This window comes from Desmodus rotundus, chromosome 8, assembly GCF_022682495.2.
Source record: "Desmodus rotundus isolate HL8 chromosome 8, HLdesRot8A.1, whole genome shotgun sequence".
Lineage (NCBI taxonomy): Eukaryota > Metazoa > Chordata > Mammalia > Chiroptera > Phyllostomidae > Desmodus > Desmodus rotundus.
In genome coordinates, this window is record NC_071394.1 from 31,582,801 (window position 1) to 31,601,420 (window position 18,620).

Below are 18,620 nucleotides of genomic sequence, written 5' to 3' on the forward strand. Positions count from 1 at the left end.
GTGAAGGATAGTTAATAATCAACAATTAACATGATAACAGTAACAATGAGGGGATATGTGGTCTCAGCTTGTGCCCAAGGGGTTTGGAAAAAGGGAGGTTACTTTGACATTCCGAAGGTATGTTATCACAGATGCAGAAAAGAAAATAGACAGGCTTAGTTAAGATTGACCTTTCTTAGGGAAAAATACTGGCCTAGGACACGACTACCTGCCACGAACCACTTTTAGTTAATAAGTTTTAATTTCAGACCATCCTTTGTGGTTACGTTAGCTCTCTGAGCTTGACAGTCTGCCTTGCAGGCCTCTCCTGAGCTCGTCAGGTTAATATGTGGTCCCTCCCTTCCACAATTTTTCCTACCAGACCATATACTCTATGAGTGTAAGTACCCTACCTTCAACCCTTAGCACACCTCCTGGCATAAGGTGGAGGCTCAGTAGTTATTGTTGTTTAGTGGATGAAGGGATGGAGAACCTAGGCAGAGAATGTCTGCTTTCTTCAAGAGGTTCCCCTTGGCCTTTTGAGATGCATTCTACACTTCCCCGCAATATTTCAGAAGGACCCCTAACGGCCTGCAGCAGGCTGGGCTAATGGAGTGGAGGAAGGGTGACAGCTACAAATTTTGTCAATGGAAAATTAAATCTGTTCAGCAAGAGTCTGATGAGAAGCTGGGGCTGGCGGAAAAGAGGCTGCAGCTGGAGGGAGTGTCCACTGGATTCCACAGGCCTCTGGATGTTGAGAAGTTATTCTTAGCCATCTTTTCTTCAGTCCTTATTTTCTCTTAATCAGGGCTGTCTTGATTTTGCAACTGGAGCTTTTTTCCCCCCTCCTGTAAAGCGATGATTTTCCATATAGTAATTCTTTCCTTCTTTAGACTTCCCAGAGGGGTGGGTGTTTCTCTTTGTGCTCAAACGCTGTGCACATTGCCTCCCACCCAGCTCCTCCCCAGCGCTTTTGTGTCTGGTAGAGACCTATTCTTCGTGCTGGGGATTTGACCCCAGCTCCTTGTTTGTCTACAAAGAACTTCACTATACCATTCATTCTCCTTGCAATTACTTTTTCTTACGAACAGCAGTAGGAGTACATTTCTTGCCCTTCCTCCCTCTTCTTCATGTGTCCTGAATTCTGCTGGATTAATGTAACTTCAGTTTTATTTAACAGGCAGCAAAACCCAAGGCAGGTGGCCAAGCTCCAGTCCTCGGCTCCTGCGTCATAATCATAATCACTGCGTTGACACAGTGCCCTGTGGTTAACAGAGCACTTCCACACGCAGTAGCTCTTTAGTCCTCAGAACAACAGAGCCAAGGTCTCTGGGGTTTGGTGACTTCCTTAGCCTCACATTTCTAGGAAGAGGAAGGGCCTAGGTTGAACTTGCTTTCTGATGCTAAGTTCCCCACATTGATTTTCAGCCCTTTCAGGGGTTACAAAGTCAGATGTGCCTGGGGCTAGGTAGGTAATGTGGATGAGAGAAGCTGACTGGAGTATCATGCTTTAAGGAGTAGTGAGGTCTATGGGGAATTGGAGAACTTGCCTTGTCTGAAGGCATCAAAATGCAAAACATTTAAAAGTAATTAAAAACATTTAACATATCCCCTATTCAGTGCTCAGTGTGTAACCTACCTCTTTGTTGGTGGAAAAGGGAGGACATGTGAATGGTGTCACCTTTACCACTGAGTAGCATTCATTTGTAGCATGAGTGAATGTGACCGTGCAAACCCGGGCTCTGCCACCTGGTGCCTTGACAGATGACCCAGCAATTAGTGTTGAAGAAAACAGGTTTTTATTAACAGGGTTCCAACCTTGGGGTGGGGGGTGGTGCAAGGGCACTCCTGCTCAGAGCCCTCATTTCCCACCAGACCCAGAGCCTCCCTTGCTTCCCAAAAGGCTACGAGCCAAAACCACGCCCAGAAGTTCCCCTTATCCTTACCTAACCTTAAGCCAGTCCCGCAAACAGGTCTCCACCCCCTCTGGGACTTGCGCTTGTGGGTTTCAGAGTCCACATCCTCTCGCAGCAGCTCCCTCCTTCAGGATCTGCGGTGCGCTGTTCTCAGCCTCCACATGGTGGTTCAGAAAAACACATGCCGTGGTGCACGGGATCATGGTGGAGTCCAGGGAGGCACACGGCCCAAGAGAGCGGCTTCTTCATGTGTCCTTCAGAGAAGCGGAAGTACCTCCCCTCTCACTACAGACCACACGGCTTCTCCCCTCTTCTTTTTCGGCCCGCCCTCATTTTAATGCTTGGCCTGGAACTTCCTGTGTGACCTCATATCTGGTCGCTCCTATGATGTGTTAGTGTCCAAAATTTTTGCCAGTTCTCCCAAATCTTTTACCTTCTTTTGGCTGCCATCCTCAGGGCAAACGTTCCCAGTGACTCACGGACACCTGGGGTGGGCATCCACCCTCTGCTTCTCCAGCGGGTGCAATATAAGCTACCCCCCAACACACCTCCCCTGCTACGTCCTGAACCTCTGAGGGGTTTCACAGTCATGTACACAATTCGCCCTACTCTTCCCTTCAGGAAGTCTCAGCTATTAACTTGCCATTGTTATGCAAAGTATCTTAAACACTGCACCATAAAACTCTTCTCCCAATCAAGGACTATGGGGGCTTTCTCCTATTTTCAGGGGGCCCTCACTGCATGCTGTTACATGAATATGACTTGGTTGTGTGAGTCTACAGTATAGATGAGGCAGTATGGCCTGTTGAAGATTAAGTGAGTGATTCTAATGCTTTTGGGATAGTATTACAGATGTACAGATCCTGGGCCTAGAGTTTTCAAGGGATGAGATTCAAAGTAATATTATATTAATGGTTGTGTGAGTCCCTGATGTCCCAACCCACCTCCTTCCTCTCTCTCTCTCATGCTTTTTTAAAATTTGTGAATGAAAAAGGGGCTATGAAATAAACTTGACAAGCCCAGGGGGGCTACGTGGCAGGACCGACAAGCTCAGTGACCAAAAGTAACCACACAGGATAGTCTGATCACAAATTGCTACCTCGACAGGCCATAGTGGGTAGTCACATCCTACTAGGTGACAAACCCACAGGCCTGTAGCTTCCTTAGCAAAGGTTAATCTTCACCTGTGTGAGCACTGTGCACTGTTCCTATGCATCTAAGATAACATACCTTTGAAATGTCAGGGTAATTTTCTCTCCCAGACCCCTCAAATGCACAACTGTAGGCACCAGAGCACGAGACCCCAGAGGACCTCATTGTTGTCTTGTTCCTACATAGCATCTCTTTTGCTGTAAATGCTAACTACTCTGTACCCACTAACGGATAAAAGAAGTATTTATTTCTCCACTTTGCTATTCATCCAATCCTAAAGACTTTCCTGCTTTGCTCCCTCCCCCCTCCTTATTCTACCACTAATGGGTACTGAGTTACCCTCCTTATGCCTTCTCCTTTGATTCTAAATGTATAAAAGGAACCACAAAACTTCCATTCTCCAGAGCATTTTCTCGATCCATTCAGATCTTGCTTTCTGGTATTTCCTTGGTGCAAATAAAGTCTTATAAAACTTTTCTATAGGTTTGGATGTTCTTCTTTTGACAAATTCATGGGACTTGGTGGCTCAGATCTATGAGTGATAGTGACAGAGACTGTAGTCAGGGTCCTAAAGGAACCCCAAGCTCACTTTCTCACCCAGGACACGAGGCCTAGAAAAAAGAGAGAGAAGAGCCTGGATAATGCCTTTAAGGAGAGAAATCTCCCCCATTACTGAAATGTGGCCCAGTGAAGGTCATGGGCTTTGGCCAATCAAGTAAAAACGTCTCTTTTGAGATGAGTTAGGGAGTTTGCCGTGGTGAGGTTAGCATGGGAACTGGATTGAACTGTATTCCCTATTCTAAATAGAACAGGGGTTAAGACTGCGGCCCCGGACAGCACAGCTCTAGTACCTTCTGGCTCTATGGCTTTGGGCAAGTTATTTCACCTCACTCCTCAACACCTTCACCCATGAAACATGGGTAAGTGCAGTGATGATGAGAATTAACTGAGATAAGGCAGGCACACAATTCAGTAAACATTTTGCTGTTTTGAGTTCTGTCTCCGAGCCGTACTCTCCTTCATGTTAGCTAGAACCCAAGGAAGCCTGGAAATGCTGGCAAAGAATATGAAGAGAATAATGCGTCAATCAAGAAACTACAATATTCTGCCAATTTTTCCTCTTAAGAACTTGTCACTTGTCCAAATGCCCTGATTCCACCTCCCCCCCGCCCCCTTTGATACCCTCAGATGGTCCCAGTGAGCTGGAATCCTGGACAAGGTAGCTGGGACTCTGCTGGATAAGATTTGGCTCTCAAATATGCTTTGGCTCACAGCCAGGTGTGACTGTGATTTTTGTCTAAATACTCACTCAAACTTAACTGTTATTCAGTTGAAACTTTCCCTAAGTAGTTGTTTTCTCATCTGGCTTCTTGTGGGACAGAAAATTTAAGAAGAAAGACTCTTTTATTCAAATGCAATATGGCTGTACTCACCCAGTCAATACTGGGCTGAATGCTCCCTTCCTCCCCAATCTTTATAGAGTTTGTTTTCATTGTGTTCCTCACAAACACCAATGAAGAGTAGTTCATAGCAATTGTTGCCTAGGCATAGAATTCGATTCTTGTTAGTGTGAAGAATTGGGCTTTTGTCAATGGACAAAAGTAGAATTGAGAGGCTATATGGTATGCTTATAAACTGATTTATTCTTAATTTTTACCCACATAATGTTTCTTTTGAGACCAGTTGGCAGAGTAGGAGGCTCAACATGGAAAAAGCATGGATACTTCTGAAATGCAGTTAATTCACAAATTACTTTACCTGTGTTTTAGCATGGAGTCAGCAATATGCTCTTTGGTGATTTCTCTTTCTCTCCTCTCAACTTCCCCCTTCCCCTTCTTTCCCCACATCTGTTGCCATCCCTTCCTGGCTAAGCCTAGAAGGAAAGCTTGATCAAAGTGAAAGGCACCATCCAGGAAAATATGATACCCATGTTCTAGTTCCAGCTCTGCCATCTACTAACTCAGTGGTAGTCATTCCCCTGGGCCTCAGCTTCCTTATGTATAACATAAGCAAGAGGTTGGGGTCAGGGCACCTGGAACTAAAGGAACTCTAAGTCTGTGGATTCCACCTTTGCCGGCGTAGGGCCTGGTAGGTCTCAGCAGCTGTAACTTGGATAATCCCCGAAGCAGGTAATTGTCTGCAGGATACTAAAATGGACTGTACTCACAGCAGTCTGGCCACACTCAAATAGATGCTGGTGCCTTTGGCTGCTTTTCAGAGCTACCAGCCAACACAGAGATGAAGCTGGCTGGAAAAGAGGATGGAAGTGTTGGAAAGGCCAGTGTCTTCTCCAAACACAGCATCTGGGGGATACCCATGTCTCCAGAAGGAAGTCACTGAAATCCTTCAGCTGGTGGTGCAGTGCAAACAGGCACACCAGGTTTTGAATCTTGACTCTTGCCACTTATACAAGCTGTGTGACCTTGGGCAAGCTCTCTGGCCAAGTGTCATTTTTCTCCTCTGCAGAATGGGGGTAGCAATATATCCATCTTGCAAACTGTGTAAGGATTGAGGTACTGCAGAGGCCTAACAGTACTTATTGATAACAGGTACTCAGAGGTACTTAGCAAATGATAGTTGTAGTAGTTGTTACTATTATCCTGTGCCCTTTACACATAGGGACTCTTGGTGGACAGTGGGCCCCAGTGTCTAGCTCAGGGATCCTCCCCTAGGCTGCTGAGAGGTACGGACTGGCTCCATGCCCAGGCCCAAGCTCCTGGCACAGAGACGTTACTGATTTGAATGCTGATTATATTCTCTGCTTGACGAGGCTCAGCATCCTGGGCCAGACCAGGAGGGCTGACATTTAGCACAATCTGGTGGAGCCTAAAGAAGTTATTTTTCAAAAGTGCCCCTTTCAGGAAGGTCTTGTCATCATTCTTCACTTCTCTCTGGTTCGTTCTCTCTGGATCCCTGTCAGAAAAGGGCAACAAAAAAGTAGTGCAGGGCTCCCCTCCCTCCCCCTTTCGTTGAGAAAGTGACAGGGGCTGGCTCAGGCAGTTTTCTTTGCAGAAGATGCGGCTCACTCACTCCGGGCCACTCAAGGTGGCTGCAGCCCCATTCTGGAAGCTGACATGTCCACGACCCTGGCTGATCCCTGTTTTCTTTTTCTTTTTCTTTTCTTTTTTTGTTGTTGTTACTTGTTTGTCTGTTTGTTTTTGGCAAAGCCGGGCTCACAGCTGAAACCTGACTTTTCCTCCATCCTTTTCCGAGCAGTTCGCAAGGGCTTAGCCGGTAAGCTCGGTGAAGTGGCACTTAACTTGGTGTATTTTTCCATCTCCCTGCATCCACTAGGTAAAATAAAATAAAACAAAATAAACTGCCAGTCGGGGATTGCATTGTTATTTTTCAAAAGGGGCTAGGAGTCACATGACTGCGAGTAACTGATTTAGCGAAGCGGCTGCAACTTGGAGTTTGCTGCAGAGCCGCCCCTCCCGCCTGGGGCGCTGACGTCACGGAAAAGCCCCGCGCGGGCTATAAACGCGGAGCGTCGCGGCTGCGGGCCGAAGCCCACGGCGTCTCCGCGAGAGTACCCCGCATTCTGCGGCCCTTGATCGTGGGGAGCACTCGCGCGTGGACGCACAGATACGCTGATGCCCACCTGGCCGATCCAGGTAAGGGTCACTTCTGGAGGGGCCCTCTCGCCGCCGCCGCGAGGGAGTGATTGGGGAGGGTGTGGGCGTTCCCAGCCCCAAAACTTTCTAAGTTGAGTATAGAGCCCCTGGAACGTGCCGTCGGCTCTGGTTTTTCCGGGCAGAGGCAGACTTTAAGGTGCAAAGGAAGCCATTTGTTATCAGCAGGTTCTTCAGTTCAATTCTGTAGGAGGGTCACCTCCTCCTAGAGGGGAGCCGTCAGTGATACTCTGTGCCTTTGTTGTTTAGATAAAAGTGTGCCAACTGAGGCGCTGCTTGTAAGATTAAGAAACCGGGCTGGCCATGCTGGCTAGGGGCTGACATGTTGGGGTGTGGAGGTTGGGGTGCGAGGGGGAGTGTCTGTGCTCTTCTTTCGTGAGGGGGTCTGGCTGATTACAATGAGAATGCTTCTGCTGTATCTCCAGTGGCCTGGCAGAACAGACCTCTGTGCTAGGGGAGGGAGTCTTGCAACGGGAAAGCTGTTGTTGCCAAGTTGTCGAATGTCATTTAGGAGAGTCTTTGGCCTTCTGGTTTGCTGCAAAGGTGGAAGTCTGAGTTGAATTAAGGAACTGTGGGAGAGGATGTGGTGTGATGAGAGGGAAGCATTTTCTCTGCAAATTCGATAGGTCTGAATGGGAGCAGGTCATTTCCCTGCCAGAATGACAAGGCTTGAGGCTGGGATTTTTATAATGTGGTATCTGTGGGCAAGAGGGCAGAGCTGAGGCATAAACCTCAAACAAATTCTTTATCGCTCCCAAATAATAGCTTATTCAGGCAGCTGGAGAGTATTATGGCAACTTGACTAAACATGGAAGTTCCAATAAGTGCTTGTCCAGTCCAGCCAGGGAGAGTGATGTCATTGCCACGTGTTTCCCACCAAGGCACAAAAGCCTGCTGGACGCTGGTGCAATTAAGAGCCATGTTTAGACAAGAGCAGCTAACCTGGCCCACTGGTTCCCAGCTGCATTAGCTCGTGGGTTTTCAGGCCGTTCCTGGAGGCTGTGGTTCCTTCTTGCTGCCTCTGTGTCCGCTCTGAGTGGGGGTCCCAAGGCTTCCTTGAGGATGGAGGAAGCTCCAGGGCAGTGGATGATGCTAACGGTACTTTTTCTTCTTGCAAATGACAATCCGCTCAAGGAGCTAATTACTAATTTTGTGTGTGTGTGTGTGTGTGTGTGTGTGTCCAGTTGAACGCCTGTTGGATTTGGGGACTGTTTCACTGGTGTTCCTTATGTTAGGGCTACTTGGATCTCACTCCATTTAAAAGAATGTCATTGATTGCTGAGTGTATGTTTGAGACCCCCGAGCTCTTGCTCATGCTTACTACTGCTAACATTTTGGCCACTTCGCTCTCCAGGACCCAACAATGACTCTGAATAATGTCACCATGCGCCAGGGCACTGTGGGCATGCAGCCACAGCAGCAGCGCTGGAGCATCCCAGCGGATGGCAGGCATCTGATGGTCCAGAAAGAGTCCTACCAGTACAGCCAGTGCAGCCATCACCCTGCTGCCCCTGAGGACCACTGCCGCCGGAGCTGGTCCTCTGACTCCACGGACTCAGTCATCTCCTCTGAGTCAGGGAACACCTACTACCGGGTGGTGCTCATAGGGGAGCAGGGGGTGGGCAAGTCCACTCTGGCTAACATCTTTGCAGGCGTGCATGACAGCATGGACAGCGACTGCGAGGTGCTGGGAGGTAGGTGGCTCAGCCCCAGCAGGCTTCTGTCCGTTAGCAGTGGTCCAGGCACAAAGAGCAAGTGGGCGGGTCATTTATCCGCAGAGCTGAGAACTGAGATTATGCATTTTCTGCGATTATGCTCCCTTGGTGGTGGCCAGGGAGCTAAGTCCCCAGAAAAGCCCTGGCACAGGCCCATGGGACAATAAAATAAAAATGCTTATAGCTAAAACTCTGGGCCGGAAGGGGAATTTCTTAGATTCCAGCTCTAAAGGAACTGGGGGCTCTGATTAAAGAGGGCAGAGCTTGTGGGTCAGGCCCCCACCTCTGGCTTTTGCCAACTCTGCCCTGGACCTTTCAAGAGATCAGTGTAGACGTAGCTTTTTCTCATGGTTATTCCTAAAACCAAACTGAAAAGTGAATGTATCAGTTCATTTCCACCAATGTTAGGGGTTTTTGAGGGTGTAGGAGAGTTTTTAGTCTGTATTTGAAATAGTACAATATTTTAAAAAGTTTTTTGAATGATAACAATAATGATCCATATGTTTGTATAGAGTTTTACAGTTTTTCAAGACAATTTTCCCTGTACAATCTCATTTAAAATATTTACTATTTAAGCCCCGTCTACTTCCAGAACTGATTTGCAGTGACATAGTGTCCAAAGTGTGCGTATGCCTCAAATATGTGTAATGCGTAGCACTGTGTTCTGGGAAGTGATGTGAAGATCCTGTCAGTGGTATTCATACCGTGTCTTTCAGCCATGGCTTCCATCCTAGCATACAGGACCAGGGTGGTTGTATGTCCCTACTCACATACATGACCAGGGTGGTTGCAGAACATCCCTATTCACAGCTGTAGGAAAGAAGAAAGAACCTTCCAGTGCTTGCCCAGATGACATGGTCCATCTGTACTCTCAGTTGTGACTCACCGCTGAATCACCAAGCTCTGCCCTGTACTTGTTGCATAGGAATCTTGCTCCATCCTTCGTACTGTCTCCACACTTCCACTAACTGTTTATTATTCTTGACTGTCTCCAGTGTCAGGGAATTCACTGTTTCATAAGGCAAGCTCCTGAATTGGCCTATAAATGATGACTCATTAGAACATTGATTTCTTATGCTGGAATCTCAGGAACTATAGCTAAACAAGATCAAGGGAGTGATGGGTCAGTACTGTACACTTGCTTTGCTTTCTGTGTGAAGGCCGGCGGATGACTGTGGCCGTAGGAGAGGGGGTGTAATAACATCTCGAGTGCACATGTGCACTGGGACAGGCACTTGGTTTGGGTGTCCTGTATTTGCTGCTGTTGATTTTGGCCCTCACAGGATTTTGTACTCATGTGAGTCAACCATGTCTCTGGGATACCAAGTGGGTTAGCTGGGATTAGAACCTGGGGTTTTATCAGCTTAGTTTGGTGTTGTTCTCATTCTGCCATTGACGGGGAACCTATGTGCTAGGCCCTGTGCTAAGTACTTCCCATAAGTATTTTTGATAATGTTTATAAAATTGAACCAATTGCTACTTATTATCCCTGTTTTACATGTGAAGAAATGGAAGCTTAGGAGGTCAGGTGACCTACCCAGGGTGAAAAAGCTAGTCCATGGTATAGCCAGGACTCAAACCTAGTTGTTGACCCCAAATCTTATGTCCTGTCACTGTTCCCTGCAGCTCTTGGATTAAGCGTCCACATGCTATTAAGCATGACAGCATTTTGGGCTGGGATTGGCCACATGCCTGGCTCTGTCTGAGTCTGTGGTCCCTGGTGATGACTAAGGTACAACCTACCCTCTTAGGAAGCCACTAAATGTCAGTGGCTATAATTCAGAGCAGGGTGAAATTCATGAATACTTTAAGAAGTAACAATTAAGTGCTTTGGAGTTAACATAAGGAAGAGAGTAATAGAAAGTTTTTGTTTTTGTTTTTTTAAGAGGGAGAAATTGTAAAAGTTAGTGGATAGCAGACTTTCAGAAATGTCTGTTGGTTAGAGTGGAATGGTACTTTTGTGGAGGGTACTGTTCCCGTAGGCATCATAGAGGGTTAAGAAGACCAACTCATTCCTGGACTTTGGAAGGCAGGTTTCTGTTTGGGAAACCTCTTTGTTTCATGGAGGGAGAAGAGGGCAGACTCCTTTCTATATCTCTTCAAGTAGAGAATCTTTTTTCCCCCTTTTTATTGTGGTGACAGTGGTTAAGAAAATTATACAGGTTTCATGTGCACAATTCCACAACACATCATCTGTACACTGTACTGTGTGTTCACCACCCCAAGTCAAGTCTCCATCCATCGTCAATTATTCCCCCATACTCTCTTCTGCCTCCTCCCACTCCCTGCCCTCTGGCAAACACCACAATGTTGTACAAGTTCAGGCACTTTTTTCCAAATAGAGAATCTTTGACAATGAGAAGCTTCTAGGTGACCTATCTAGTGTGTCCTCCTATTTGAATAACTTAATTTATACTGTATAGGGTTGCATCCCTTATTTGTAGATGGCTGTTGGAATCACTAGTTGGCTTTATGTTTCCCAAGGGGAGGATTTTGCAAGGCACACCCTACACTGTTCTTTTTTTCAGCATTAACCTTAAGAAAAAATCTACACAATACTCTCATCACTATTCTTCCTAATAAAGATGGATGTTGTACAGATATATTGCAATAATCTTATGACTGTGTACACATTTAATGCCATTCATTTATTTATTCATTCATTCATTTCTGAACAGTTACTGAACAGATACATGGACTTGGTGAAGCACTGTGGGACACGTAGGGTCGTGGGGCTTCTTCCCCAATGCTGCTTCCAGTTTGTGCAGTGGAGATCAGATACGTGCCAACTGTAACTCAGGATAGAGTGTGATAAGTGTCTTGAAAGAGATACAAGGACAGTGCTGTGGGAATTCAGAGGAGAAAAGATTACTTCTGGCTATGGGAATCAGAAAAGGGTTCACAGAAGAGGTGGTGTCTAAAAACAACTAGGATGTGGAAGTTTTCAGGTAGGCGAGGAGGCACGGCATACGCACACAGGAAGTACCCCAGTGAGCACTGGACTCATAGTCTGCTGATGTGGGCTTCGATCCCAGCTTCCACAGTGAATTAGCCGGGTGCTCTTTGGACGAGATATGATCCTCAAGCTTCCTCATTAGTAAAATAGGGACAATACCTACTTCATAGGTACTAAGAGGATTAAAGGAGATAACATCTTAAGCATGTAGCATAGTGCCTGGCACATAGCAAGTATGAAATGAACATTAGAGCTGATTCTGAACCTACCATTTCCTCTCCCTGGGCCCATCTCCCAAAACTGGCACTGGTTGCTTGTAATCCCCATCCACTTCCCTCACTCTTAGCTGGGGCCTGTGAGATGCACAGAGGAGACAAGAGCCACTAAAGGAGAGGACAGTATTCTTAGAGCAGGTGTTCCTTCCAGGGTTCCTTGGGATCCTTTGGGCTGTGAAAGCTAAAAGCAGGTGAAAGTTTTGGGGGAGAGAGAGGGATGCTGGAGCCTCAGAACCTTTGAGGGGCTGAGGGGCCGGGTTTGGGAACTGTGCACTTATTACACAGAGCACTTGAGCCAGTGTTGGGCAGGAGGGTCCCCCAAGTGCAATGGGGGTCACAGGAGGAAAGACAAATCTAGGTGCACCACCAGCCCGGGGAATGTGGCCATTGGCCACAATTGCCCAATCATAGAAACTGCATCCCACCCCATCAGTTTGACCCGTCTTGATACACTGAGTGGGAGCACATACCCTCAGGAGCTTCCATGGAGAGCACTGGAGAAATGGGACCAGCCCCGATCCAGGTTGCAGAAAAGCCTTAGGCTCCAATGGGCTTAAACCTCTTCTCCGCACACCTGAACCCAGGACAAATTTCAAAGCACTCTTCTAGAATTTCATATTCTTTTATTTTCCCTCTCCTCACCTGATTAGCACTTGAAAAAGCTAAAAGGTGAGTGACTAAGCGAGGAAGAGAAACTAGAGCTTAGCAGGTGAGCTGAGAAGGCTGGCTGGCAGGATGCTTTGTGTGTTTGAAGACCCCTTGGGGTGCGTAGCTGGAGGCAGTATTTAAACCCCTGTGTGGGGCACGTGCACAGAGCAGGGTGGAGATGTAATGTTTTAGGCTCCAGAGTTTCTAACACAATGATTTTCAGGCAGCGGGAAGTCCAGACAGAATGCTCCTGTCAGGAACCTTCCAGAAGAGCAAAGCAGTTTGGCTCTACTTTTACAGATGCTATCCTTAGTCCATTTTTTCCCTCAACTTGTTCTGATATCTCTCAAACCAAGAGGTGGTTTGTGGGCTTTACCCTTAGCTGTTGGAATACAGTATGTTTTTATTTCAACTACTAGGGATTCAAGCGAGTCCCTTGTACCTGCTTTGGAGTGGTGGGCGGAGGGCAGAGAAAGTGCTTTTGTGAGTTTCCTTGGTTTCAGAGAAAGCGCCCCCCCTGCCCCCCTCTGCCTGTCTGTTCTGCTGAGGCTCTGAGTTATACAGCCGTTTGGTTTGCCCGTTGAAGTCATGAGGCTTTGCTCCCCAGGAAGGAGGTCCCGTGTGTGCTGAGAATTGTGGGAAGCAAACATGATGGGCGGTGAGTGTAACTGATGTTTAATGCCCCAGTGGGAAAGTTACCACTGATGAGGGCAATGACACCTAGCTGACAGAAGGAGCCGTTCCTGGTTAACTTTCTTCTCATTCATCCACATTTTCCTTTCTTTCCCTTTCCTGATTCTAGTTCCTAGAGATGAAGAAACAGTAAACCAGGAACATTGTTTTTTAGAATCCCTCACTATGATAAAAAAAAAAATGGCCTGGTTCCCCCAGTGTAGTGCTTTTAAGCTAGGATTTACCAACTGCAGGAGTATGGCAAGAGCCAGCTGTTGGCATCTGCAGAAGTGATGATAACAGCTGACAGGTATTGCATTTCTACTTTGTATGTAGTTGCCACACAGCCCTAAGCTGTGGATACTTTTGTCAGTCCCATCTCACAGCTGGAGGCCCAGAGAGTTTAAGTGGTCCAGCCCCACGTAGTTAACAGGGGATGGCACTCAGATTCTAATTTAGGTTTGCCTGTGCTCACAGCCACAATACCATAGTTACGATTCACTCATTCATTTGGTAAGTATTTACTGGGTACTTGCAATATAGCAGGCGCTGTCCTGAGTTCTGGGGGTGATAGCAATGAACAGCGAAGTCTGGGAGAGGGGGGAACATAAAATAATAAAATAAATTAAATGGGTTGCAGGTTAAAGAGAGATGAGCACAATAACGAAAATAAAACAGGAGTAAGGACTATTTGTGGAGAAGTAGTGTTGCAATTTTAAGTAGATGGTCAGGGAATGCCCATCCAGAAGGAGGTAAGGGAACAAGTCTTTTGGACATTTGAGGAATAGATTCCAGGCAAAAAAACAGCAAGAAAAATGGGAAAAAATCATTATAAAAGTTACAAGTTTCAAATGATGAAATTCAAAATAGGAAGCCTCAGTGTGAAAATAGAGTGGGGTGGGCTCAGTTTGGGAGTTGATGGGAATCTTGCAAAGATTCCAGTTAACGCAGTCCCCTGCCTGGCGCCCTGAGTTTTCTGGGCTGGAGCTGCTCTGGCACATGGCACTGTGCTCACCCTTCATCTGCACTCAATCTGGGCTTAAGTGTAGAAAGGAAAGTTTCCATTACCAAGAAGAGCTGGAGGTTGCGCTGCACTTAGAGAGAAAAACAAGCCTGTTTATTTCGAGGGAAACATATTTTTTTTAAGGAGGAAAACTTTAACCAAAACAGGGATAGTCTCAAGATTTTTTTATTGCATGTCGCAAACGAAGAGAAATGTCTCTGAGCTCAAAGTTCCTGCAATTGCCAGTGAATGTTCAGTAATCACCCCAGTGAAAGGTATAGTGGATTTCCTTGTAAGGCTTACGAATGGGGCTCACAGTTCCACTGGGCAGCCAGTGTTTTCTCATGGCATCGGAGCTTGAATCTGCGTCAAAAGCTCTAACGTGAGTTTACACTCATAATGGTTTTCCTCTGTGTAAAAGGTTCAGGAATGATGCAAACGAGTGCCTTTCACTGCAAGGCACTTTGATTTAGTGATACATATGCAGGGGACTTAGATGTTCTGTTCATAGTACTAGAGGAATATGTGTAGAATATCGTTCAAGGTGATAAAGTGTCAACTGCCTTTATGATTATCGGGATATTTACAGAATTAATTACATATTTAGTGTATTTATTTTCTAGCATATTTTTTACATGATCCTCTTATAGAGGGCGTTACTATTTGTCTGATCCAATATCCCTGTTCTTTCTTTTCTAGAAGATACATATGAGCGAACACTGATTGTTGATGGGGAATGCGCAACAATTATACTCCTGGACATGTGGGAAAATAAGGTATGAGGAGCCTGGAGCTCTCTGCAAATTCCTTTGGGGTTTCCTTTCCAACAGGCTGTTGGGTATGAGGGTGACCTTGGCCTTCTCAGTGTTCCAGATGAGGTAGGCTCATTTTCTTGATTAAAAGCTTTTCCTTCTGAAGTAAGAGACTGTTCTCAGGAACAGGTCATTCACAAATGAGCTTTGAATAATAAGCAAGTTGCAGTGATTTACCCCTAAGTTATATTAAAAAATACAAAAAAAGGATATTTGTTTTAAGGAAAGTGCCAACAGGTATGAATGGTAATTTTAAACTATAAAAGAACACATTATATGAAGTTGACAGCCTCAATCCTAGCCTTCGACATTGGCTCTTTAAAGATTTGGGGCTTCTGTGCATGTGCTCGTGTGCTACGCTTTCCGTCTACTGAGAACTCTCCTGTTCTCACAGAGGATTCTCAATTTTACCTCTTGGGAAAGACAAAAAGGAGTCTTTTGTAACTCAGAAAAAGCCCATTTTTAGTAGCTTCGATAGAAAATGGAAATAATGTTTGGTAGGGACATTGTCTCATTTATCAACTCAAGCTGTAGGAAGAATTGGGCAGTAAAACCTTTTCGGCATTAGTACTTTATGGGCCAGCAGTCTTTATAGCCGCCAGACATCTGCAGACATGGAGGACCAATGCATTTGGGGAGTTGGAGTAAGTTTTCTTTCTTTCTCATATCAGCAGTGGTACTTTAGGATGCACGTTTTGTTTCTTTGCAAACTGATGCTTCATTTACCAGGCCAACCCATGCTCACAGAAGTCCTTCTCCTTTCATTAGGGGGAGAACGAGTGGCTCCAAGACCATTGCATGCAAGTTGGGGACGCCTACCTCATCGTCTACTCCATCACAGACCGAGCCAGCTTTGAGAAGGCCTCCGAGCTGCGAATCCAGCTCCGCAGGGCCCGGCAGACAGAGGACATTCCTATAATTTTGGTTGGCAACAAAAGTGACCTGGTGCGGTGCCGGGAAGTGTCTGTTTCGGGTAAGAGGAGTGGTGCTAATACCAAGAGACAATCTCTGGGTCACCTGCATTTTCTTTCCAACAGCTCTTCTTCCCTTCCTCTTTCATGAAGTTGGTACCAGGGACTCATTCAAATGCTCTATGGGGTTTTATGTACATTCTTAAGTCTCCTGTATTCCCAGCTGATCACAGGCCAGGTGCTGCTCCCTTGTTCATCTGGTCTACCTGCAGGATTCTACTATCCGCACACCCGAAGGTTTGCCTGGAATTCCTTTAGGGAAGATATCATACTCAAGGGTTTACTGGAAGTCTCAAACCTTTTCTCCCGGTCCTTTCTATTTGCCAGGGAGATCTCAAGGGTTCACAGAAATAGAAATAGCATCTCCATGCAAGAATGATGGGAACCCTGATTTAGGGGAACTGCGAGAAAGAGTTTCATTGAAGATAAGACTTCTACTCAGGCTGCTCCTACCCTTTGCTTCCTAAATTTCAGTGAAGACATCTTGTATTGGGTTTGCTACAATGGATAAAAACAGAATACTGCATTGCAAGGCTCTGCTCAGGAGAAAAGAAACCTGTTAAAGGCTTAATGGACACAACTTGTTTGGGAATGTCTTATTCTTAGGAAATGAATGTCTACAGTAATCATTTTTTTCAGACTAAACCTTGGACACATGGCCATTAAACACAATGGAACATTTACAACTGAGACTCTTCCAGAAAAGCTTATTTGTATAGTTTGCTGTAACTGTTACATATTTGTGAATTCCTCAATATTTTTTCAAAATAGTTCTTCAAAACCTCAAAAAGTTATTTATTTATTTTTTTAAAGAGAGAAAGCCAAGTAGTAGGATTCTTATTTTTCAATTCAGGAAACTGAGTCAGGAGAAAGAGTTAAGAATGTGAGCTTGAGACTGAGGCAGGCCTGGATCCACATGCTCCACTCCCAGGCCGTGTGAGCTGCCTCGGGTTTTCAAAAGACCACCCTGCCCCTCAGTTTCTTTATCTGAGAGGGGTAACGTATTTTTTAAGACTGTGATCATTAAAAATATTTATACAGCAGTTCCGAGCACATCATAAGTGCAATAAATTAAGGCTATGGTTTTTACTGTTATACTAAATATTACCATTTTGATGAAATGGGACCTTCTTACAGTGAATTTGGTGGACCAGTTCTAAAGCCCATCTCTCCTGCTTCCAGGAATCTCCTTGTGAGACTCTCTGCTTCTGTTTATTCCGTTTATGCCCTGGGAGGACATGTAGCACGGGGGCCTCCCATGCTCACTGTGTGTGTGACTGACTTAGAGTTACAGTGAGGACCATTTAAAAGCATGAATTTTCCAGCTTGGCTTTGTGCTATGTGGGATCATACTGTGCAGCCCCCCTCACTTTCTTCTCCCCTCCCTCCTCCCCTCAGAAGGGAGAGCGTGTGCGGTGGTGTTCGACTGCAAGTTCATTGAGACCTCCGCGGCTGTCCAGCACAACGTGAAGGAGCTGTTCGAGGGCATCGTGCGACAGGTCCGCCTTCGGCGGGACAGTAAGGAGAAGAACGAGCGGAGACTGGCCTACCAGAAGAGGAGGGAGAGCATCCCCAGGAAAGCCAGGCGCTTCTGGGGCAAGATTGTGGCTAAAAACAATAAGAACATGGCCTTCAAGCTCAAGTCCAAATCCTGCCATGACCTATCTGTACTCTAGGCCCCCAGAGTCACCCAGATGTCTCCCTGATGGACATCGTTGAAGGCCATTGGGACCGATAATCTATATTAGATTGGATCATTAAATATTGTTAGATGTGGCTTCCCCTAGTGCAGCAGGGAATTAATGTGTTAGCCTCATGGGCAACAAAATGCGTGGGAATTGAAAGATCTTTGTAAAGAGTCAGTATTTGCAGGAAAGGCCTGACCTTGCTACCTGGACACCTAAGGCTCATTAGAGGATGTGTTTGGTGTTCACATGTTTCCTCTTTCCTTTGGATGGTAGAGAATAGAAGTGTATAAAAGAATGCCTAGATAAAGAACTTCACATTATTAAAATTTTCCCCAGTGTTCGGATATGTGAATTTGAGGCCAATGGGTCATGAACAAATATAGGAACCTGTCAAAGGGTTTATTCAAATGAGGGAGAACTTCTTTCTCTGTCCTTATATTCCTGAAGCTAGGACTGTGGAATTGGGCTCATCGTGACTCTCGCTCCATCGGGCTGTGAAAAGAAACGATGGAGCTTGCTGGAAAGTAAAGCTTGCAAACTATTTGTGTTCAGTGCCCACAGCTGGGGATCCAGAAATTTGTAGAATTGGGGACTGATACATGTACCACTATGGGTTTCAAAAAGTATATGTGTACTTCTGTATCTTATAATTTTTTATTCCAGGGAATTTATTTTAATCAAATTCAACTTAGTTAAACCACCTTTTATGTTTCATTGTTTTTACACTCATAAGGCGATGATAAAAAATATTTGTAACATCTGGATTATTGATAATCTAGAGTGCAAAAAGCCAAAACTTTAAATATAATCAAAGGTCTGAATTTTTATAAAACTCAAAACATGAATACTTCCAGTACTTTGAGTTGACACTTGTATGCCACAGCTCTGCTCTATTTATTGTTATTTTGCAAAACAGTAACCATTTTAACATTTGATAAAGCATATTTATGACATATTTCTTAATGAGAAAAATGTCCGTTTTACTACCATTTTCTATCTTTTTCAGAATATGCAAGTTTTTACCTATATGTCTTATAATAAAAGAAATAAAATCTTTGAAAAAAGGTATTTTTAAGTGTTTTTCCTCCCCAAACAAGAGGATTATGATTACATATTTTGATATAGCTTTTAGAATAAGCACATTCTAAAGAAATATACCTATCGTTTTCTTTCTTCTTTTCATTAGCAATAGCCCAGTGTT

General features: G+C 45.3%; 1 protein-coding gene across 2 annotated transcripts; it reads left to right on the plus strand.

Annotated features, from left to right (window-relative positions):
- Window positions 1–6,528: 6,528 nt before the first annotated feature.
- On the plus strand, window positions 6,529–18,492 carry GEM (GTP binding protein overexpressed in skeletal muscle). 2 transcript variants are annotated; one of them, XM_024572293.3, is made up of 5 exons: window positions 6,529–6,661; window positions 8,034–8,373; window positions 14,648–14,724; window positions 15,529–15,733; window positions 17,130–18,491. In XM_024572293.3, the coding sequence occupies exons 1-5, from the start codon at window positions 6,641–6,643 to the stop codon at window positions 17,405–17,407; spliced, it is 921 nt and encodes a 306-aa protein (XP_024428061.2). In that variant the 5' UTR covers window positions 6,529–6,640; the 3' UTR covers window positions 17,408–18,491. The 2 variants fall into 2 exon arrangements, with proteins under 2 accessions (XP_024428061.2, XP_045037687.1); XM_045181752.3 differs by lacking the exon at window positions 6,529–6,661 and adding an exon at window positions 7,651–7,777 and having other exon boundaries at window positions 17,130–18,492.
- The last annotated feature ends 128 nt before the right edge of the window (window positions 18,493–18,620 follow it).